We start from the raw sequence: 25000 nt of genomic DNA on the forward strand, positions 1-25000 counted from the left end.
AAAGTAACATATTACACTTCTATGTCATTTCCATTTTACACACCTTATTGCCAAAAAGAAGTCAACTAAAAATTAGACTGCCAAAAACATCCCACACCTACCTTCACTGTGTTACTAGAACTGCAATTTTATTTTATCATTTGTCCTAATAATAATAAATTAATAACAATTTAACAAACTTACGTCATCGTCGTCATCATCATCATCTTCATCATCATCATCATCGTCGTCGTCATCATTTACAACTTCCTTCTCCAACTGTCCTTCCACATCTTCATCAGTCTCCACCTCTTCTTCCTTATCCTCATCATATTCCACCTCATCAACATCGCTTTCTACTTCTTCCCCGTCAACTCTCACGTCAAAGGCTTCTTGTGGGAAGTTGTAAATACGTTCATACTGTAAAGCAAAATAAATAAATAAAAGGTTTGTGTTTATGAGTGTAGTTAAATACTTACATATACAAATACATATACCCATTCCCTCCTTGACACAATAACTCCATGTGATCTTCCTTACCGTTCCCTCCTTGAGTCTCTGCAGAAGCTGTTTCTCAATAACATTGTCAATCCTCGCTGCAACAAGAGCCTTCTCTTCACGTCTCTTCAATCGCACCTCCTGTTTCCGCCTCAATGGTACTAATTTTTTCCTGAAAGAGCAAAATCATTTTAGTTATCTGTGAACAGTATGTGATATTCGTGTGTGAATCAAAGAACAAATGAATATTATCTTACTGCTTCCAAGAAGCATAAATATCATTCTTTGATGAGAAAGGCTGTCTCATTGGGGATGTGTGTGTCATGCCACAGTTTACATTCCTTCTGTGGACTATAAACAATATGGAGGCTGAATAGAACAAAGCCCTTATAATACTGTATATGTCTATATCAAAGCCACAAAACAGGACTTTAGCACTGGATATATGGTATGGCATAGCATGTTGCTCATACATAAAACATGACACCACTCACATCCATGAGTTTAGACTTTTTGGCATTTAACCCAGCCCAAAACATTGGATTAACATTGATGATACTGGGCATGATAATAAAAAAAGTGTATGATGACAATCTTAATGGTAATGGTAAATTGCAATTACAACTATATATCTAGTAACTTCAAATCCCAATATACCAAAGAATCAAAATCTCTATCACAAATTCATATCTAAGTCTAAATGGAAACTGTTAGTATATCCTCTAATGTTCAAATTTAAAATTCAATTATTAAAGATAAACTTTGCTATGCCATAAGTTTCTATCCGCATTTCCTTATAATATTATCTTGGATTCCTATATTTACTCTTCTCTTTTTTCTAAACATTCCTCTCAGTCAATCTCTCTACTCCTGCAATTTCTGACCCTTAAAAGATGAAACAAGGCAACTGTGTACAAAATATTCTTACTATAAACATCAAAATTAGAATTATATGAGATGAAACAATGGTGTTAAATTTATCAATAAACATGTATTTACACCTTGTGCCCTTGTGCCCATAGCCAGGTTTCAACTTTGTTGTTAATTGGGGGTTAAATGTTACCTTGCTCATATACATCCTTTTGTTTTATATCTGCTATATCTTCTTTTATCTTTTTAACTTGTCCTTGAACCAGTCTTCTCTTTTCAGTGGCTTAAAATACATTCTATGCAATATCCTGTCATGGATAAAAGCAGAAATCGTGCTTTATATACACAACGCTAACACTTACTTTCTTCCTAATTTCAGCTTTCTCATACGAGTCAGATACTGTGTGATTTTCAGAAGCCTCTGTCTGCATTTTTGACGGAAATACTTCTTCCAGAACACCAGATTTTCGTCTATTTGTTGCAGAGCTTTGACAAAGTTGCGGGAAAGTTTGACCTTCTCCCATTGTTTTGCTGGGAATGGACATCTGTAAAAATACAAACAGGGTAAGAAATCCCCTCCATATGTACGTTGTCCTTCACGCACCAAGATTACTTTAATAACTTCCTGCTATACAGATTCTTTCTCTCCTTTCATCACGTTACAGTTCCTGTTAGCCTATTAACTGTAGTGTATCAAGGCAATTAGTGTCATGCAATGATAATCCTTTTGGGGGACAGTCATTATCATTCAGTATAAAAGGAATAACACAGAATAGATATTACATAGGTAATGCAAAGAGCCAAATATTCCTAGTATAAAACAGTAAACATTCTTACATATAGCAGGAGTGATGCATTTGTGCAAGATCTTACTAAATTTCTGTTAATAGTCATCTACATCATAAAAGTCACCTATCTAATAAAAAACAATATAAGCAAAATATAAAAAAATGTACTTATCAAAATACTATTGCTAATATTCATTTTAAACTCTACTTTATGAATCAAAAGACTGATATATGTTAGACTGATATATGCTGGTAGATTACATAAAACAGGAAATATTCTTACATAAAACTTATATGTTAAGAACAATGTATAGATGAAATGTCACCCAAAGCTAAAAGAAACCCAGTATTTTGTATAAAAAAATTAAAGTACGCATTAAAATTAAGACTACTAGAGGAAATATCACCTTTCTGCTGTTCTCATATACAAATATATGATACCCTTTTCTTCTCTTACTGTAGCATACTGGCTGTTGGCAAGTGGGCAGGAACTTCTACTGCACAGCCCAGTCAAGTTGAATTCATTTCGGCAAAATTTTTGTGATATAGTTCTGTGGATATACAATGTACAATATATAAATATTAATTACTAATGTAGGAAATATAGTAGAATGAGATTTTTCATATTGCAGATATCAATCAGATAAAACAACAAAAAAGGGTTACTTACGAAATTTTAAAGGAACAAAATGATTTGTTAATGATGGTCCACACCACCTGAAGAAGAAGGAATATCGTCAAGAACTATCAGGAAATGGTTATATATAACTAAATAAAAAAGGCACATAAAACATATATTTGAGAATGTATCATTATGAGAATGTACATATATTTGATGTAAATATAGGTGGAGAAAATAGGGATCAGATGTGAATGAATCACAAGAAGTTTACAGCACATGTGGAGATAGTAATTAATTCCAAAATGGTAACACAGACTACAACATTTGGTTTCAGTCAAAGCTGCAACAGTTTTTTCATTCATGTATATCCTGTCTTAACTAAAGCAAGAAATTGCAGTCTATTCTGAAAATTTCTTATTTGTCATTCACTGAATACTGGGAGGATGGTCAGTTTTCTTAACATTGCAATTCTTAATCTACTGACATTATGACATAGCCACTAGGGCACTAAGTAAACTATATTATAGAGTAGCACTAATGCTGCAAACATGAAAGATGAGTTTGTTTTTCAGAACATCTATACCTACAGTGTCATTAATCAGTTCTATGCTGAAGCCATGCAGTTTTGCACAGACTTCATAATGATTTTTCTTCTTTATGACTAAAATGACTTGAAAGTTAAATATCACCCACAGAGATGTGAATACCAAATAATGATAATGAAATTTTGTTTCTAGCAGTTAATTACCCAGAATGAAACCAGACAAGATTATTTCCAGAACATATAAAGGATATGTTTGTTAGCCTTTACTGGGGCATCAAAGGCATGGAAATTACAGTGACTACTTGACACCATCACTAAAGGTATGTTAATCCACATGAGCTCAGCCACCAAGGAGTCTATTAGTAGGCCCTAGTGATCGCACCTAAATTACCCATTCCTTGAATTTGTGGAAAAATGTACTTTTTTTCTAATACTATTGATATTGACACTGTTATCATTGATATTATGGTTATCAAATTGTTATTTAAATATTAATAATATTAAAGACAATAAAATAAAGCAAATGAAGCTTTCAAAAAATCAAGGAAAAGGGTAAACAGGTGAGATAAGTAAGACTCTTTGGTGACTAAGCATTTGTAGAGCCATCTATGTGTAAAGACAATGGATGAACTTTTATTACAGTGGGCATGGCATTGTATTTTTGCTATTTTTGTATGAAACAAAAAGCTTCCTAACTCACTTTCCCCCGAGTCCCACTACCAATTTTCATATATCCTTAGCCAGTGTATAGTCTAATCCTGCAAATATTGTAAATAACTTAAAATATTTGGTTGTGATACAAAATTTAAATGTTTATCATAGGCATATAAAATGTATATATGACTTACTTTAAAATATAGCAAACATTGATCCTCTATAATTTAATCTTAATTTTCTTAAATCATAGTGAACATTGACAAACAAAACAAAATGAAATTTATAACTAAATCCACATACCCAGAGACTAAGGTTGCATCTCTTATGAAAGGATGAGTGCAAATGTAGCATCTGAACCAGAATTCAATAATTTTTAGTTTATACACTTCAACCTCGCAACTATTATTCCTAATCTCAATTATTCACAGTAATATGTGTGACCTGGTGTCGTTTTCCATTGCAGATGACATAAAAGAAAGTATTGGTAATTGTTTACAAAATGACTGCAACCTCTCAGGCCAAATCCCTATTATGCCAGCCAGTCCTGGAAATTCACAAACATCATAGTATAAACCAAAAACCTTTCCTACCCAGGGACTTCACCTACATTCCCCCATTCCCCTACCCTTTTGTTGTATTTCCCTATCGGAAGCTAAACCCCAGGACCCCACCCATTAGCCATAGACTTACCCTCTGTGAAATATTTGTCACAACTAATTTTCTTAATTTCATAGCCTGTGCAAATCATTTACGCCGTGGTTATTGTTCCGGCACCGGATCTTATCACACTGTGGCTATCCACAGAAACATGTAATGAAACTATTACATGTTGCAAAACTATTTTATGATCAACTTGCACAATTTCCTTATTCACATGGATGAAAAGTGTCTTATTTCTGTTGTTTCCTCCCATTTTACCTTGTGCAATAGAGGGAAATTCACTCTCCAGAACCAAACAGAATTATAACAATAATATATTTCGCATTCTACAAAGTGTGCTTCATACTTAACAAATCTCAACAAACTATTGTATCTGGTTTCCCACATAACATGCACTTCTTACGGGAAACAATATACATAATTATATTAACTTGGTTCCGCTTTATCTATGAAGGTGAAATTTTACATACAACTCCTATAGGAAAAAAATAACTCTGAACCCAATATTACACCATTGAAATAAACAGAAACAGAAACTCACATCGTCACTCTGTTGCATTGTGGTAAATTCTGTGTAATTACAGCGTTAAATACAAAATATGGAAAATATCAGCTGCGTGTCGCACGTGTTGGTCTCAACGTGTTTACGATTGACTTGAGTGGGGATACAAGGGCAAAACTTTTTTCTCTGTTTCTATTTCGATATTATGAAAATATAAATTATCCTCGTTTTCTTTATGATATCATGTAGATTTAATTTCAGCAAAGTCTTTAAGGTAAAATAGCATAATAAAATAAATATTATATACGTTCGTAGTATTCTTCGATTTTTTTTTTTATGAATAAAACAAATGCTTGATAATAGCTGAAAAAATATATAAGTTATTATTCACAGAATAAGTTATAGTTGGTAATCTTGCTGTAATAGGTAAATGTACTAAATGTGCTGGCATAATATTAACAGGGGTTATATATCTCAACCAGTATTTTTTCAAATTTCAGTAATGCGCAGATAAATATATAACTTAAAATATCATTAGATTTTCCAATATGGGATGAAATGAATATATTACGAGGGGTGTAGGCAGCTCCGAGATATGCACGAGAGATATCTTGTAAGAATAATTCTTTTTTTTCGAACCTTGGGATTCCTTGAAAGCTTACTATGAGTTCTTTAAGAGGTGGTGATTAAGACGCAGAGAATATGTGCAACTGCACATGAGTGAAATAAAAAATCGGGTATTCTTGAGCTTGATTTTATACATGTATGACCTTAAAAAAGAAAAAGAAAAAGAAAAGAAAAAAAAAGTGTTACTACAATATTATCAAACTGTCATATAATTTAAAAGTACGACAATCAAGGAGAATATCTATGTCGAATACACATGGAACAGTTAAAAAGTGAAGTAGTCAGAGGAAAGAAAAACTACTACAACTGAAAAAAAAAAAAAAAATGTTGGGAGTTCCTGTGACATCAATATTTCAAGGGTTCCCCGATGCCTCACACAACTGAAATGTTTTGCATATGTTACAAGTCATTCATAAATTGCTCAACTTACGGCACCAAAGTTAAAATCTTAAGAGGGTGTCCCTCCCCCTTAAGCTGCAGGATCAGTATATTCCATATACCTGTTTTTCCTTTACATGTGATATGTATATAATCGCATCCACATATGACTACATTTGGTGGTGGACTCATATAATGTACATATAATGGTTCGATCATATGATATTCTTGAAGAAGCATGCGAAACTACCCTGTGGGTTTTATGACATAACTCGGTCCCCCTTATAGAATGGGTGTGAGGGAAGTAGTCTTATTTGGTTGTAAGTTGGCTGGAGTCAAGAGTAATAGTGTTCGGATAAAGGAGGGGAAGTGAGTATGCAAGAGGTGGGGTAGGTGTGGAGGGGGATAATATGTAAAAATTCGTTCTTTTATATTCCTTGTAAAAGTAAACCGATTAAATAGTTATATGCCCTGTACTGTAAGGGCTCCTGGTTCGGTCATATGATATTCTTGAAGAAGCAGATATGATAAAATTGTTATATATTCTGTCCCGCGAGGTTCTCACTCATCAAATTGGGTGTGAGTCAGGAATGTTAAAACTAGATAAGTCAACATCTTGCAAGATGTCTGCATAGCAATCTTCTCCTGCCTTTGTCTCAGTGCAAGAGGTGCAAGAATAGGGACCCTGGGTAAGGAGCTTAAGGTCGAATTACCGTTGCATTTGGCGGAGGTTTCGTTTTTATTATAGAAAACAAACTTCTACAATAAAGTTCGCTAATAGAATTTATTATTAATGTTATAGTTACCCATTATTACTACTTCGTTTTCTTTTATATATTTTGACGGGTAACTATAATCTATTTAACAAAGACATTATTTGTTAATTTCTCTCATTTCACCACCAGTTATGCCCTTTTGCATTTTATTTTTCTTCATTTTTCCAAATTTAAAATTTCATTTGTAATCAGAGCTGAGAAATAAAACCCACAGGGTAGTTTCATCATGCCTATTTAAGTGTAATACCACTAGCTTCACATATCCAAATGCATTGTAGATAAGTATCATCAGATACTGTGATATGCATTATATATTTTTTTTCTTCAAATTACTTTTATAAACCATTATATATGGTTCATCTGCAATCAAAACAATTATAAACATACTTGTGACATACTCTAAAAAATATCTACAATTATGGTCAGAGTTAAATGATTTGATTATGCATAAAATGGTTAAATATCTGATGCAGTGGTGCAGTTAGAACATGAAATAATTATCTAGTGCTGGGCAAAATAAATAAAATATCTAAAATGAATAAATTAATTAACCAATAGTAGTTTTATTATGCACAAAGAAGTAGGATGCCACCAATAGCTCTGTATAGTCACATACATACAGGCATTGAGAAAGAGAAAGGCTTCTCCTCTTTAACCCCTTTCCCTCAAGGTCTGTGAACTGTGAACTTAATGTTTAAATATTGAAAAGCTCACCACAACTTGTGTCAATCAATGAAAATCACAAAGGCAAACAGTTCTGCTATGCAAAGTACAAGAAAGAAGGTTCTTGGTCCCTTATCATTCTTCACCACTGAGTTCTATCCATTTGTAATATTCTTGAATTCAAAACATTTCTTGGATTGGTACACTATACCCTTTTGAGGAAACTCATTAACATGACTAATGATGCTTAATATTGTGAGATTTAGTCAGTATGTACTTATTTTTTTTCTTACAATTTAGCCTCCATACCTTAATCTGTACTTTTTTTTTGGTCACTTCTCGAGGTCACAGAAGACAATGGGAAGTTAATGTATGATAGATATATATGTTTCTTCCCATTTATTTTTTCCTTATCCACTTACTCTCTGACTCAGAATTTGTTTTGGTGTTGCTCTTGCAACTGGTTGTGCTGCATTTAATATTTTTCACTCCCATTACTGTGTTTGTACTTACCTCCATTTATGTTCATTCTATGAGCCTTATATGCCCAGCAATATATCCAACTTATAGTCACACACACCAAAAAAAGGATTCTTGATAGTTTTTTTTTTTTTTTTTGTATTTATTTAATATACAATTCTTCTACAATTAGTAATATAAACTTTTCTTAAAATAAGGAAAAGGATTTCCTACACATCCTCATCTCCAATTTGGCTGTCCTCCACTTGTCTGGAAGCTGGCATATATACCTTGAAGGAGAAGTCTGTCTTTGAAAATGAACCCTGCAATACAAAAATAAACAATGATGTAAAGATTGCATAGGTCCTTTTTACTGAAATCTGTGAATCCAAAGTTGATAAGCTATTGGAATTACCTATGAACTAGTGGGATGAAATGTTAATACATAATTAGAAAAGAGTTAAATAACTTGATTCAGTTAAAATGTTCAATTTAAATTTGCATAATCCCCTTCATGTTTACTGTACAAACAAATAATACTTACTGGATTCATAACAATGCACTGATTTTGTACTGTAGTGAAGGCATCTCCCTTATCAGCTGTAATGATGAGGTCTGGAGTGGGATGCAATGCAAGGCAGTGGTCTAGTCCCCAGTATACAGGCAGGACATGAAGAGGCAATGGAGCAAGATGCGCTTGGCAGACCATAGTCTTTGCAAACTAGAAAGAGACAAAGATCAAAGACAAAGTTAATGGCAATAGGTTGTATTTTCCTGGCAATATACAACTGACAATTTCTTCATGTAGGGAAATAGATACAAATATTTCAGTCTGTTTCACCTGATCATAACAATTATATATAAATTACTTGAAATTTCATGAAGTGTTAATGGAACTGCAGATTAACATAAATTATTTTGTTTTTTCATATACATTCTTAAAAATCCATATAGCAAAAACTCTTGCAAATGCAGTTGAACAGTGATATCACTTTGTGATTCAACTTGAAGTAATATATCTCAAGCTTTGTTAAATTTCATTTTCTTATGTGACAAGTTCAGTGTAGCTGATAATAAAAAATAAAAAAAATACTATAACTTACATGAGCAGGAATGTCATCAGAGTTATTTGGAAAATAAACACAGTTGCGGCACATTTTAGCTACAATGTTCTCTCGGAAGATAACAATCTCTTGTGTGCAGTACAGGAGGCGGCATGGGTTGCTCACAAATTCTGCATTTGACACTTTCCGTCTAATTCCATCTGTTACATAGTTAGGTAAGGGAGGTCTGGAAACAAAAGTACAATAAATACACTTAATAATATTTGCCTATAACTAAGCCAGTTAATGACTGCAAAATGAGTACCAAATTATACCTTCAAACCATATAAAAAGTTCTTTATTCAAACCATCCAGTGAAAACAAAGCTCTGATTTTTCTATATCTAATATACAAAAGGGTGTCAAAAAATTGGTATACAATATGCAATGCCTACAGCATGTGTCATTTATAAAACTGTTTATTTTCTTTTGCCTGATGCTGAGGTTTTAACAGCAATTTTTTTTAAAATATATATTACCAATTGTAATCTTGTTACCAATAAATTACAGCATAATCTCACCACAAGGATGTTTACTAAAACTTTATTATAAGATACCTTGGAAATATGTTACTTGGGCCAGGGTCACTTGGTCCAGGCACAAATATAAACTTTGAATTGGTCTGCAGATCTGGGAATTCAGCAATAAGGTCACCTAATGCAGACAGTGCCTGACGGACATCTGCAGCCTGAAAGGTTTCATAAGATTTGCAACGTAATGAACATGGATTGCATATTGCATATGAGCCTGCGTGCCTGCATGTGTGTGTGTGCATATGTGTGTGGGGGATGGGTATGGGTGTATTGGTGTACAAGTATGTGGGTTTATGTGAGTGTGGGCATACTGATACTGAATGCCGCAAATGATTATGTACATATCATACACACAGAAAATATTCACTAACCTGCTGAGATCCATGGCAAGCTGACAAGAAGTTACCACAAAATATAAATGCTGTTGGTGGAAACTGTGCATAGCCTGTGAAAAGTGTTCTCAACTTTTCCATTACCTAATTTGGATAAAAAGAAAAACATAGTTAAGAAAATAAGAAACAAATCAATTACAACCAAAATTAATATAACTGTATATTTCTGGGTGTGTCTGTGCCAGTAAAGAAGCTTTGAGAAGTGGCACTCACAGCCGTAAGCACAAGTCAACTTCACCTTCCCTCATTACTTCATTTTCTTTTTGCTGGTTATGGTATTTTTTGCTCTCCTATAAAACTACATTACTGCTATTATGAGCTGTTATGGACAAAATGTTACAGTTTCAATCTATCACAACATTTATAAAGACTGTCAGATATAAATCTATCAATATGATAAAATGGGACAATATGACTAATATAACAACAGTTCTAAGGATGTGACATATCTTGTCCCACTAGCTCATTCTGAAAGAAAACCTGTCTGGAGTAACCCAAAGCTGGCACAATGTCTGTCCGTGGAAGGGAGGGACAGGGGTAGAGAGGGAGGAGGGAGAGAGGAAGAGAGAGAGAGAGAGAGAGAGAGAGAAGAGAAGAGAAGAGAAGAGAAGAGAAGAGAAGAGAAGAGAAGAGAGGAGGGAGAGGGAAAGATTAAGAGAGTAGGGGGAGGGAGAGAGGAGAGAGGGAGGGGAGAGGGAGGGAGGGAGGGAAGGAGGGAAGGAGGGAAGGAGGAGAAGAGAGAAGAGGAGAGGAGAGGAGAGGAGAGAAGAGAGAGAAGAGGAGAGGAGAGGGGAGAGAGGAGAGAGGAGGGGGAGAGAGAGGAGGGAGAGAGAGAGAGATGAGAAGAGGGAGGGAGAGAGAGAGAGAGATTAGAGAGAGAGAGATGAGAGATAGAGAGTGAGAGAGAGAGAGAGAGAGAGAGAGAGAGAGAGAGAGAGAGAGAGAGAGAGAGAGAGAGAGAGAGAGAGAGAGAGAGAGAGAGGTAGTCAAGCAGACTTGAAGAGGATGAGGATAGGGTAATCCATCAGGTCATAATCTGGGATTGTGAAACCATACAGTCTCATAATGAAATCAGTTTGAAAAACGGATAATGCATAAAATAACTAGTGATGCAATGTATATTCCTATAAAAAAAGAAAAACTCTTGAAAAGGGTACACTAGAAGATACACACCTTTATCTTATCCAACCAAAGATCTGACATCACCACAAACATAGCCTCTTGGTTCTCCTGTTCAGCTTGCTGTAGTTTCAGAACGTTTTTTGCACAAACATTTCCTTGGCCTCCGAAGTAGTTCACATTCCCCAAAAGCGCTCTATAGGTAACAAAAGACACGGATCAGTCAATGAAAATGATGGATATGGTTTACTGAAAAAAAAATGTAGAAAAGGCATAAATGAGAATAACATTACAAAACAAGAGATGTAACTGATGTTTTGATTTAAATCTTCATCAAATGATTTGAAATACATTAATTACATCTCTTGCTTCATGAAGTTATTAATTCTCTTTTGTCTTTTCTATACACCACAGAAAATGTTTATAGGTCAGTTTTTATCATCAATCATCATGGTATAAATGCAATAAATAAATGCTATGTCAGGAAAAAGCTATGTTCTCTTTTTACAGTACACTAAACACAAAAAGGTTTTCATTTTAACTGTAAGCCATAGCATACTTTTACAACAATAACTCACCTTGTTGAGTTTGGTGTTTCAGGAGGAGGGAGGCCCACAGCATTGGCATGTAGTATACCATCTTCATACCAACCCTCCACCAGGACAAAACAGTTTTGAGTAAACAAACCTAGGAATAACAATAACCATAAGTGCTTTCTTGTGGGAGAAAACAATAAGTATTTTCTGAAGTGATAAAATGACAAGGAATAGAACAGGGCAGTTCAAACATTTCACTGAAGCAAGCACAGTAATGCTGGCAATACTTTTTTATGTGAAGTCTGACTAGCCTGTGACTAGTTTACACAAAACATACCTGTGTGAAACTTGGAATTAGTCAGGTTAAGAGTCACAGCTCCTGTGTCGTCCTCCAAATGATGCTGGCCTTCCACTAACTGAGTTAACAGGCCTAATACCACTACGTCATCCTGCCGACTGCTTGACCCTAACAGGAACTCAACCTAGTATCATTTAATAAAAGATATAATGTCATAGGAGTTCTGCTACCTTTACATTTTTTTAAACTGGAAAGAATATGTTCAATAGTGTAAATAATAGTTATAACCCTTATATTTCATATATCAATTAGAATGAACAATAATTCACCACTAATAATTTCACTTTTCCAATACTCTACCTTCATCAGACCAAATCTCTTATCCTCACTGGAACCCACTGCAGGGCGGCGAAAAAGCTCATGGTTGCATGTACGCTGATATACCATGGTGTACCTAATCATTCATTGAAATCAGTAATTCTCAAATGTTTGCTCCTCTAAAGACAAACTGATATTCTATCATGAATGGGGAATTAATTAACAGAATGGAAAACCATATATATACTACTATATAACTTACTAGGGTTTAGGCAAATTCTATGATGAATGGAGAATTAATCAACAGAATAAAAAGCTATATATATACTACTATATAACTTATTAGGGTTTAAGCTATAACAATAAATAAAACAGAAGTGGGGTAAACATGGGAAATGAGCCAATCATTACTCATTGCAAATATGAAGCACACTCATTAACATATTTCCTCAATATAATTGTATTTAATACCATCCCAGTAATTTATTATCAGATGTCTATTTACTTAAACCGATAAATATAAAAGATATAAAGCTCTTCCTAACTGTTGACTGAATAAAATGTAATATAATTTATATCATCTACAGAAGAAAAACTAATTCTGTCTTTCATTTCCCACACATAATTGTTACTTTCTAGCAGACCTGTCTCATAATCAATACCACACAGATTTTAAGTTTTCAAATATATGCCAGATGTTATGAGATGTGGAATGAGGAATGTTAAACTATGACTTCTAGTCAAAGTACACTCCTTATTTTAAGATTAAAAATAAAAATGAATCATATCAATCATATTATTTGAGGAGTCAAGTCCGACTTGAGTGTCACATTTTTGTATTCCTCTTAACCTAGCTGAGTCTCATTTCATCTTTGAATATACATTAATGATTTGTATCTTTGTTCACATGAATATGTATCTTCAATCACATATCTACAATGCCATAATTTGTAAATGAATACCTGTCTCTAAAGAGTGCGGCCTTATCTGGTGCATCCCCATGAAGATTCCTTGCAATGGTGGGTGCTAGCATGAACTTTCTTCTCTCAATATGGTACATTAACTTTGGAACTTTAAAGATGTCAATAATCTGAAGAAGGTTTTCCATATCATCATTTTCTGATGCACTAACATCCTGAAAAAGAAATTATATCTTGAGTTCCTGTTGCAGTACATTCCATGTCAATTCTTCACTAAAAGGCTAAGAATAAATCAATGTGTCAGAAAAGATTAAGTAGATAGATTTAAAACCCCACATGTATTACTTCATTTGTAAATCTATAGACAATTATCTTTTCCTATTACCATAAAAAACAAAAAGAAAATATCTGACCTGAGCGGCCTTATGAATAGCATCCTTTGATATCATTGTGGAATTAATGGGCAGCTTTTGAACGGCCTCCACAACTTTTTCAATCCATTCTTCGTGTTCATCTTTTGGAAACGGCTCCAGAAGTTCGCACAGGTACTTGGCTCCATCACTGAAAGGAATTATGGTAATGAATAGTCAAATACAAAATCAGTCACTTTGCTCTAGACTGAAAGATTCATTGGAATTCCCCATTTTTTTCTCTATCTGAAGTGATTCTCACTATTATGTTCGTATATTTGGCACACATAGAATTTCTTTACAGTATTCGCCAGAGACTAAGTCCTCAACTCCAAAATTTGGGTAATGTTATCAAAAGCGATGCATAGATGCCACCTTATACAGCATAATAAATTGAGTAAGGAGCAATACAGGTACATCTGCAGCGGCAGGCTTCTTAATCTCGTGTTTCCTTTAATTAAGCACGAAATGCTAATAAAGGGGCGGCAGGGGAATATAGGAGGATTTGCCCCTTAGTTTAGTGAACAAACAGAAGGTAGGAAAGGCTGCGTTTGGATTTTGGGTTCGCACGATACCCTGGTTCTTGGCCTTAGTCCCCGGAGGTTGCGTCGTCGTCCTCGGAAACAATTGCCCCAAAATTTATTCAACGCTCTAAATTGCCGTGCCTGGGCGTGCCTTTCATGGTGGGTGGGGGGGGGGGGGGTGACGACGGTTGATGCTCAGGAGGTTTGCAAGCTGCATCTTCCAAGAAAAGTCGTGGATCCAGTAACATTAAGCTGAAATTTGGCTTTTTTTTCCCCCCGTCATTACGTTAGATTCGATTTTCTGACGTAGCTGTTATTTTTTTCTTTTCAATTCCTATCAATCTGCTTAATATTACATATCAATAATTTTATAGTTTACTAGTTTTTTTAAGTTTTAACTTCGTGTCTCTGGGTTTACTTAGGCAATTTGAATTTATTGCATATTGAATTTAAATGCAAATTTACCTAAGACATACATACCTACTTTTAATTCCTATCAATACTTTTTCTTAATTACTACTAGTTATACTATTTATTACCATTTATCAATTTATACAATTTATAAATTTTTACCAACTTTAAAAAGATTTATTTAATTTATTACTACTATTTATTAGTTTTTGTTTATATTAAAGTACCTACTTATTTACTTATCTACTTATTATTTTAATTATTTATTTACTTATTAAAAATATTACTTATAATTATCTACTCTTCTTTATTCTAAGTAACTTACCTACGGATCGCCAGCCCGTGCATCTTGAACACATTTGTGATGTGACTCTTCAGAGACATATTGAGAGAGAAATTAAAAGAAAAATCTTTTTCACGACAGAAATAAACAAATTATTCTTGATTTTGAGAAAATTTTTAAAAAGGATTATAAAACTTTCCCTTTGATTTAGAGGGGTTTTTTGTTCTTTCCTGCCTAGAAACACCTCTATTCTCGCCTTGCTCCTCACGATACGCGGTTACCACAGCTTTTCTCTTGTTGTTTGTTAAGATTTAATGCCTTTTCAGTGAGTTTTTAGTGAAAAATCATGTCACCGAGTTTGATATTTTTCGCTTTTGTTGTCATAGTGAGGAGGAATCTGGCGCGAAGCTCTGTGATTGGTGGAGAGAGGGCGGCGAGGACGTCCCTGCTTCGTGATTGGCTGAGCGGGTGATGGTTACTTAAAGATTTTTCTAAGGGATTGCTATTCTGTTTTTGTACGTTTGATTGATGATACTGACAATCATATATATGTATATTTATATATATATATATATATATATATATATATATATATATATCGAGGTGAAGTTCCTTGTATGCACACACACATACACACACACACACACACACACACACACACACACACACACACACACACACACACACACACACACACACACACACACACACACACACACAAAATATATTATATATATATATATATATATATATATATATATATATATATATATATATATATATATATATATATATATATATATATATATATATATATATATATATATATATATACATACAAGGCCGCGGTGGCCGAGCGGTTAGAGCATCGGACTCAGGACTGTCACGACGGCAGTTCGAGTCACCGGCCGGCGCGTTGTTTGGGCAAGGAACTTCACCTCGATTGCCTACCTAGAAAACGACATATCGCCTTGAGCGCATGTGTCGTAGGGAAAAGTCACCGCCGTGGCAAAAACTCGGTATAATATATATATATATATATATATATATATATATAATATATATATATAATATATATATATATATATATATATATATATATATATATATATATATATATATATATATATATAATATGTGTGTGTGTGCATATATATACATGCGTGTGTGTGTGTATTCTTACCTAGTTGTTTTAATGCGGGAAAGGAGCTAAGCTCCGAGGGTCTTATTTACTATTTTTGAATCATCATATAACTATTTCAAGCGCGTAACACTCGAAACAGCTCAGTCCATTGGCGAACGCCAGGTCTCAAACCTTGACTTTGCCGACGATGTTGCTATCCTATCTGAGTCCTTGGAGTCACTGGTGGCGGTTCTTGATGCATTTAGCATCAAGAAACCTCTAGGCCCTTAGGCCTAGAAGTCTCCTGGACCAAGACCAAGATTCAGGACTTTGGGGGCCTGTTGGGGGAACCCGTTCAGTCGATCCATGCTTGCGTCGAGGACGATGAAGTTACAGAGAGTTTTACATACCTTGGTAGCGTAGTCCATATCTCTGGGCTGTCAGACCAAGAAGTCAATAGACGGATTGGTCTGGCAACAGGAGCCATGAACTCGATCAACAAGAGCATTTGGAGATGTCGGTACCTATGCAGTAGGACCAAGCTGCGTGTCTACAAGGTCTTGATACTGCCAGTTTTGCTCTATGGAAGCGAAATCTGGAAGCTATCCAGTGTCTTGGAGTCTCGTCTTGATGCCTTTTGTAACAAGTCCCTTCGCCGGATCATGGGGTACAATTGGCAGGACCACGTGTCCAACCAGCGGTTACATCATGAGACTGGCATGGGACCTGTTACTTGCATAATCCGGGAACACCAACTCGGGCTATATGGTCACCTAGCTCGTTTCCTTGTGGATGACCCTGCTCATCAGGTTGTCTCTCTACGAGACAACCCTGGGTGGAGGAGACCTGTGGGACGACCCAGGAGATCATGGTTTGGGGATCTCGACGAGACCTGTCGCGAGGAATTAGAGATGGGCCGTAGGCTTGCATGGAGACTCGCCTCGAGGGATCCTCGTGGCTGGAAGCGAAGGGTGGATGCGGTGTAAGCCCCTTGATGATGATGATATAACTATTTAAATTGGTGTACATTTTGGCATTTTTGACGACGTTAGTTGTGAATTCGCGCCATATTGTAACAGTTCTGTTTGAAAAAGTGAACTTTTTGACATCCTTATCGCCTTTTGCTTTCAACTTATTAGTGTGTTCTCTTGTTCTTCTTGTGTTCAAAATTATATTCATATTTATCTAATTTCACTTTTCCTGTAACATGGTTGAACAGCATAATCATGTCGCCCATTTTTCTTTCATCCACAGTATTGCCTTATTTTCTGTAGTTCATATTTCTTAGAGTAGGTGCCTATCTTATGGCTGCTCCTTGAACTCTTTCCAGTATGTCAATATTCCTTTGTCCATATCTCCTTTTTCAGTGTGGACTCTATACCACTGCACCATACTTTAGCCTAGGTCTTATGATGGCTGTAATGATCTTCTTTGCCATATCTTCGTCCACATATATGGATGCTCTCTTCATGTTGGCAGTCAACGATAGCATTTTAGGACCTTTTCATTTATAAAATCATTTGGGCTTAAGTTGTTGGTTATGATTATTACAAGATTTTTTTCTCTATTTGCTGTGTTCAATACTGAGTCTTCTAACTTATATTGGTATAGAGGTCAATTTTTACTTTCCCCGAACTACATGGCAGTTATTGGTGTTGAATTCCATTTTCCAAGTACAATTCCACATAAAATCTCTATGTTTCTCTGGATGCAATGGCATGGGACGTCATTTATTGTCCTTTTTTGTATTTTCGCGTCGTCTGCAGACATATTTAGATAGCTGCCTGGGCTTACGCTTGACCCTAAAACATCGATGAAAATAATAAACATCAGTATCAAGTCAGATCCGTGAGTATTCCATTAGTTGCTCGTCTCCAAGTAGGGTGCTTCCCTCTAATTACTGTTTTCATTTATCTTTCTTGTTTTCGAAGGGTTTGCCTTTCATTCCACCTATGAGTTCTAATTTCCATAACAGTCTCATTTGTGACAATTTATCAAACGCCTTTTAAAGTCTCAGTATATACAATCCAACATTCTCTTTCTTGTAATATTTCAGAAACAGTCATGACCTACCCTCCCTAAAACAAAATTGCTTATTCATTATCGTATTTTTTTTCTAGAAGCTTACATTTACACTGGCTAATAAAATGATCTACAATTTAGAGGATTTTTGCTTGCTGTCACTCTTATATAAAAGTATACAGTTGGTGAGTTTCCAAGATTTTGGTAGTTTTCCTTGTCTCACTGAATTTTGGAATAGCAGTAACAGTAATGTGTCCGGCACATTCCCAAAGAACCCAGGAAGAGATTTTATTTAGTCTGTTTTAGTCTTGTCTAACCCATTTATACAGTTTTTTTCCTATTTGAAAGCATGAACTTTGAACAATTACTGAATTAAATTTCTCTAAAGATTTCACATAACTCCTTTTCCTTAGTATAAACAATAGTTTATTTGATGGCGATAATATGATCTCTACTCTTTGTATCACTATTCATGTAGTTAAAGAAGAGCTTTGGTTAATTTGTACATTGGATTATATCCCTTTCAAAGTCTAGTTTCGCCTGTCTCCTGGTTTGGGTATATTCATTTCTTCCTTCTTTCAATCTTTCATGCGCTGCTTGATAGCAGTGTCAATCTGTCTTCTGAGCCTTTCCAAAGGATCTTCTTAATTTCTCTCATTTCTTGCATTTATCCTTGAATTACTTTGGACCATTTTATGTTTCAGTTTTGAATTTTGTTTCAATTCTGTCTATTCCGTCCTTAAATTTTGAATTTTGCTTTTGGCTTACTCCCTAGTTTGTCCTTATCTGCCATGACATGTAAAGGCTTTGCGTTACGTATTTAAATATCTTCCAATCATTTTACAATCAAGGTTTAAGGAAGTTTATTTCTAGAAATTAATGAAGTTTCCAAATCATATGGGAATAAGACAAGCTTTCAAGCTGTAGAAACAGGAACATCTTAGGAGCTTATTGTATTAAAGTATTGTGTTGATGAAAGTCGGCTACAGTTTCTGGCGAATCACTCTTTGACAGATTGCAGAATAGTAGGTCTAGTATTCTTCCCATGAGGATGGGGGCCCCTAATGTAAGACAATTCTGGTCTCACCAAGGTAATTTGAAAAAAACACACACACACCTATATACGTGTGTGTGTGTTAACCTCAAGGGTTTGATTTTTGAGTTGGTGTTGGCGGTAATGTTTTGACTATTTTGACTGAAATTTTATCTTGTAAACAGCAGCGTGTTCATGTCGATGGTAGTTTTGGCATGTATTTACCTATGCCTTCTGGGGTTCCTCGGGGTAGTGTACTGGGCACATTGTTCTTCATTTGTATACAAACGGTATTTGGCCAGGTATTACTAAATAAATGTTGGGTATGCTGATTATATTTCTCTCTATACTGATATTTCTTCTTCGGCATCCAGGCAAACAGTAGCTGACAGCCTCACTGTAGACCGGATAATTCAGGCGTAGTACTCTTGTTAAGGGAATAAAATGAAATCCTAGCAAGTCCAAGGGAATGATTGTGAATCGACCTAGGACGTTATTGTCTCAGTATCGAAGTCTGTTGATTAATAGTCTCAATTACTTCGGTGGGTAATCTGAAGCTCTTAGGCGTGACCCTTGTTTCAAAGCTTATATTTGAATTACAACTTAAGCTGGGGCAGTTCCGTCTGAATTAAGTAACATTCGCAAATGCAAGAATATTTTTGAGGATGACAATATTACTTGTAGATGTTCTTTCCTTTAATTCTGTTTCATTTTGAGTATCATTCTTCTGTGTGGTTATCTGCTGTAGAGCCATGCTTAAGACTGCTTGTTCGTCCATTTAATATCATCAAATTTCTCCTGTCTGACTTAGATTTAGACTTAGACAGTGGGTATCGTAGGGATATGGAAGCTCTTTGTGCCTTATACAAAGCTGTAACCGATAATTCACATCCCCTCTTTACGTTTTTACCTGATATCAACTTGCAAGACATACCAGACGTTCTGTAGCCCCCAATTCTTTCTATTTGATGCAAGTAGATCGTCTACATCTCAGTTTTCAAGATGCTTTTGGTAGGCTTTCGGATAGATAACTTCTCCAACTCTTGATAAGTTTCCTTCAGCTAATTTGTTTTTACAAAATGGCTGTTTTTTATGTTCTCTTTCTTTCTTGGCTGTGTTTTGACCAGCACTGACACCTTTGGTTGTATAATTCTCGATTTTTTTTCAGTATGACTCTTTAAAATAGCTTAGCATGATAATAATATCAATATCTATGTATATGTATATGAACACACACACACACACACACACACACACACACACACACACACACACACACACACACACACACATACTTGCCTATATACATATACATGAATGCATATACAGTATATATAGTATGAATATATCTATATATATATACACATACACACAAATATGTGTATATATATACACGCACAAATATATATGTACATATATAAGTATATATATATATATATATATATATATATATATATATATATATATATATATATATATATATATATATGTAAATTCTATTAACTTCTCCAGGAGAGCTAATCCATAAATAATAGTCAGCCAGGTTTTTAAAGTTGTTTATTATCAAACACACACCAGCCAAAAGCGCCATTTTTTCCCCAGCTGTTTACAAGGGAGACAGCAAACCTCACACATCAAGGAACACCTGGAGCAGACACACCCCTCCCCCGTACAACACAACGACGGGAGTGGGCGGTGAATGCACTCAAAGCCACCCATTTCCCTCTACGCTGACGTCCACCCATGCCCACCGGCAAAGGTTTATGGCAAGGGCTTCATTTTTCAGTCATAAGAAGGGGGTTGTCTGCTTCCTAAGGTGTTTCCAGGCTGTGGTGTCAGCTCGGTTGATTCCCCTTCATTCCAGCTGACTGGAAAGAGAGAATATGGTGTTAATCATACCCGTCGGTTAATTACGAAACATGGTTATTGAAACAACCGTCTTTCCTTAAAGTATAAGATATCGAATGATCGTTTCATATGAACGAATTTTAATTCAGTAATTATATTGCATATAGGCCTATTGCATATATTCAGAAAAAAAACCCTGAAAACATAAACACCCTTCTTCACAAAAAAAAGAAAAAAAAAAAAAATACTTGGAATATACAGAAAACATTTCGGCTACATATGACATTTACTTACGCTAACGAACGAATCGGCTAGTGTTCACCACAGAAGAACTATTGTGCCAGAAGGTAATCGATGTCGTCCGAAATACCCTCAGGTGTCTGCAAGTGGCTGTAGCGCACGAAGAGCTTTCCGTCTCTCCCGAAAAGGAATTTTTCGAAATTCCAGCGAACATCATGGACGTTGATTGAGTCGTATTCAATACCACCCTCAATCCTGTCCTGAGTGAAGCCGCAGTTGCTCTATTGGAGAAAAGAAGGAGAATGAAACACCATAGAGATGGGAAAGAAAAGGAAATTGGTGGTGGAAAGATCTAATACAATATGTCCTCCTTTTTCACTGGGTTAGTGGTAACTTAATAATTGCTAAATAATGCGTGTGTGAGAGAGAAATCATACTGTTCTAAACTTTCTTCACTGCAGTGGACTCAAAAATAACTTACGGTCATCCAATTCCAGATGTCATTTTGATTTTTTCCGTTGACCTCGACCTTTTCTAGGAGGTCAAACTTGGGCACGAAGCCATCTCCGGGGCGCACGTGCTTGATGCCCTGGAGGATCTCGGTCTCCGTGGAACTTGGCTCTTGCTGGAAAATTCAGATATGTAATGTGATGCCATATTTTATACTCACACACACATACACACATACACACACACACACACACACACACACACACACACACACACACACACACACACACACACACACACACACACACACACACACACACACCTCGCTGTCTCTGTATGTTTGTCTCTTTCAACTTACCAACCCGAACTGGTTGCAAGGGAAACCGAGGATGACCAGATCAGTGCCGGCGTAGGTCTCGGCGAGTGCATTCAGGCCTCTGTAGTTAGACCAAGTTAGACCTCAGTAGGTGGCCACGTTGACCAGCATCAAGACCTTCAGTTATGCGGAAAGGAAATCATGAATAGACTGAAACTGAAGCGGAAGTACTTGTCTTAACTATTCACTAAAAAAAAACCGTATATGATGAAGCTCAAACTAACTATTTACTAGGCAGGACAGCTTGATATGTCAAGGACTTAGCATTACAAGATACTAAGTAACATATCGTCTAATCTCAAACTCGTTTACACACTAAGGTTCCGAATAAGATGAATCCACGAGAAAAATGTATACCAAAGTTTTCCCCTTCTCTCAAACGGCCAAAAAACAACCCAATCAACAATAATTCACCTTCCATGAAGGAAATATCTACCCAATCAATACCAATTCATTATTGCCAGACTCACCTTGCCTTGATACTGATCGAAGCTGAAATCTGTTCCGTTGAGGTATCGGTGAGCGAACGAGTACACGTCACCATCGACGGCATCGCACTCAATCCTCGCCCCAAGACCCACAACGGGGCCCGCCAGGGCAGCCGCTGTCACCAAGAGACTCCACATCCTGAAGGACTGAAGACACGTTTATATTTAAGGTCAGTTGTATCGTTGCGTGAAATCATATGGTTATGTAGTCATGTGGTTCAATGGTTTATGGAATAGTGTGTGTATGGAATAGTATTTCTTATAAAATGAGCTGAAAATATCATATAAATTGATTTATATGTGATGATATTGAATTGGGTAGTTGGACTGAAGTAGAATTATTTATGCAAATTGCATGGCGAAAGCACTTCAATTAAATCGTATAGTTGAATTCACGAGGAAAAAAGTTTAATTAGTGAACTTTTATTATGGTTTTCAAAATCTTAAATATTTTTTTTTCTTGCAAGTCTTTGCAAAAGATTGCCGGCTTACAATAGTAAACCGTTTAATTTTATGTTATAATACAATGTTTTTCCTGTAATTATCTTATATAAATATTGCACACATATTTGTTCCAATGTTAACAGTATCCCTAAGCAATTTTGTCTCTCCAGGACCGAAATTTAATAAACTATTCTATGAAATCTGTAAGCAACGTTAGTACTTTTGAGCTTTTCACATCCTGAGGGATTAGATACCTAGCTAGAGTCAACTTAGAATCATTAAATAAAATTGTATGGTTGACGGGATTTATAGTCAGATTTAGGCATATAGTAAACTTAGAACATATATAGCTATTTTAGATGGTATACCCGTAAGCAAATGTTATAAACTTTCTACATTTTGTTGAATATGCTAAATCGTCTTTTCAGAGTCCGGTGAATTCGTTGTTTTCTTATTATTTGGTGTGTTTCGCCAGGTTTATAATGCTGATAAGTGTTGTGTTTATATTCTGTTATTATTATCTAAAAAAAATAGAAAGGATTCTATTTCAATATCATGTTTTCAAGTGATAATCAACGTGATCAAGAATTTTCACATCGAGAAGTTTTGTGGACGCTCGTTCTGCTATATCGTATTGACTTCTAATTTTGTAGTTTTGAAAATATATATATTTTTAGGAATGTCCTTCGCTTCAATATTCTCTGCGAAATCCCTAAGTAAATGCTATTGGTATGCTGAAAGACTGAACACGCAAGTTTAATATTCGTAATCGAGTTATATTCTATACCACAATAATCTGTATCTCCAGAAAAAAACACACACACGCAGAAGAAAACACTTATGGATATACCTCCCATGAAATCCCCAAGAATATCAAAAGCCTTTAATATACCTTAAATTAATATGCCACTTAACACTTACCTGTGGTCGACTCTTTCTCCAACTATAGCGATGACCTCTCGTATATATACACCCAACAGAGCTTCTGTTATTATGTAACCCCGACTGTAATTTTTTCCTACCTCGCTCTCTCGATACGCTGAGAGTGAAGCCACGTGGTACTCAAGCACCTGTTTGTCTCGCACGAGTGTTGACCAACGTCACAATGGCTGGATTCGTGTGTAGGGGAGGGTTCATATATTTCTGTGGCCATTAGCCAAGTGTGTATGCAATATATGTGTTTATATATATATATATATATATATATATATATATATATAGAAACACATATATGTTTGTGTATACACATACACGCATATGTATACACACACACACACACACACACACACACATACATATATATATATATATATATATATATATATATATATATATATATATATATATATATATATGTAAGTATTCATATATACATGTGTGTGTATTCAGAATTTATATATATAAATACATATATTTATATGTATATATGTATATATGTATACACACACACACACACACACACACACACACACACACACACACACACACACACACACACACACACACACACACACACACACACACACACACACACACATATATATATATATATATTTTTTTTTCTTTTCTTTCTTTTTTCACGGACTGGTATTCCTGAAGCTTACTAAGATATAGTTTTGCAATGAAGTAACATTCTAATTTTAGATTTTCTCCAATCAGTGGCGGAAAGGTTATCGATAGTCATAGATGTGAGTGAACTGGGAGATATAGATGCATTTTTTTTCCATTGGTCAATAAAGTGTTTTATTTTTTCCCTGCTATTGTCTATAACTTAATTACACATTCGACCATATAAATTCCGTTATGGTGAAATATATATATATTTTCAATATACAAAGAAAACCGTATTCACCATAACACAGTGAGGGAGACTACGCTATTTTAATACAGTAAGATTAATTATTTTCCTTCCAATATACCGACGAAAACTGGTTTATCTAATGAAACGAGAGTCGACGTTATTCTCATACAGTGAGATTTTTTTTATTCTAATGCATACAAACAGACTTTTATTCTGATACATTGAGATAGAGAGAGAGAGAATTTATGCATCAGTCTAATACTATTTTTCTTTCTGTTAAGGTAAATGAAAGTTAAAAAAGCAAGT

At 35.2% G+C, this 25000-nt stretch overlaps 2 protein-coding genes and 1 pseudogene across 3 annotated transcripts; all 3 read right to left on the reverse strand.

Moving 5' to 3' along the window:
* Positions 1–217: 217 nt before the first annotated feature.
* LOC119597808 (protein MAK16 homolog) lies at positions 218–5283 on the reverse strand (the record flags this gene model as incomplete). The annotated part of the gene is given in 6 exon segments (XM_037947449.1): positions 218–399; positions 520–649; positions 1710–1892; positions 2543–2686; positions 2806–2852; positions 5160–5283. Coding segments are annotated over 6 exon segments (704 nt in total), but the record flags the coding sequence as incomplete, so codon positions are not given.
* A 2882-nt stretch (positions 5284–8165) lies between these two features.
* LOC119597788 (DNA polymerase epsilon subunit 2-like) lies at positions 8166–15299 on the reverse strand. The gene is made up of 12 exons (XM_037947424.1): positions 14912–15299; positions 13655–13802; positions 13284–13456; positions 12364–12457; positions 12043–12187; positions 11748–11856; positions 11224–11365; positions 10030–10134; positions 9683–9813; positions 9127–9313; positions 8568–8744; positions 8166–8346 (listed from the first exon to the last, which is right to left on the reverse strand). Exons 1-12 carry the CDS (start codon positions 14968–14970, stop codon positions 8254–8256), a joined length of 1563 nt encoding a protein of 520 aa, XP_037803352.1. The 5' UTR covers positions 14971–15299; the 3' UTR covers positions 8166–8253.
* Positions 15300–20589: 5290 nt separating this feature from the next.
* On the reverse strand, positions 20590–23940 carry LOC119597863 (annotated as a pseudogene). Its single transcript, XR_005230889.1, has 6 exons — positions 23815–23940; positions 22432–22596; positions 21944–22078; positions 21617–21760; positions 21190–21416; positions 20590–20915 (listed from the first exon to the last, which is right to left on the reverse strand). The product of XR_005230889.1 is annotated as a glutathione peroxidase-like (transcript).
* Positions 23941–25000: the final 1060 nt, after the last annotated feature.

This window comes from Penaeus monodon, chromosome 40 (genome assembly GCF_015228065.2).
Source record: "Penaeus monodon isolate SGIC_2016 chromosome 40, NSTDA_Pmon_1, whole genome shotgun sequence".
Taxonomy (NCBI): domain Eukaryota; kingdom Metazoa; phylum Arthropoda; class Malacostraca; order Decapoda; family Penaeidae; genus Penaeus; species Penaeus monodon.

What these genes read in the sequence shown, in the direction of transcription:
- LOC119597788 (XM_037947424.1), bottom strand. Translation starts at nt 14,970, where the DNA reads ATGTCTCTGAAGAGTCACATCACAAATGTGTTCAAGATGCACGGGCTG. An exon ending in CTATTCATAAGGCCGCTCAG is followed by an intron (nt 13,457 to 13,654) that starts GTCAGATATTTT and finishes TTTCTTTTTCAG; the next exon opens with GATGTTAGTGCATCAGAAAA. An exon ending in AGTGCATTGTTATGAATCCA is followed by an intron (nt 8,347 to 8,567) that starts GTAAGTATTATT and finishes TTTGTATTGCAG; the next exon opens with GGTTCATTTTCAAAGACAGA.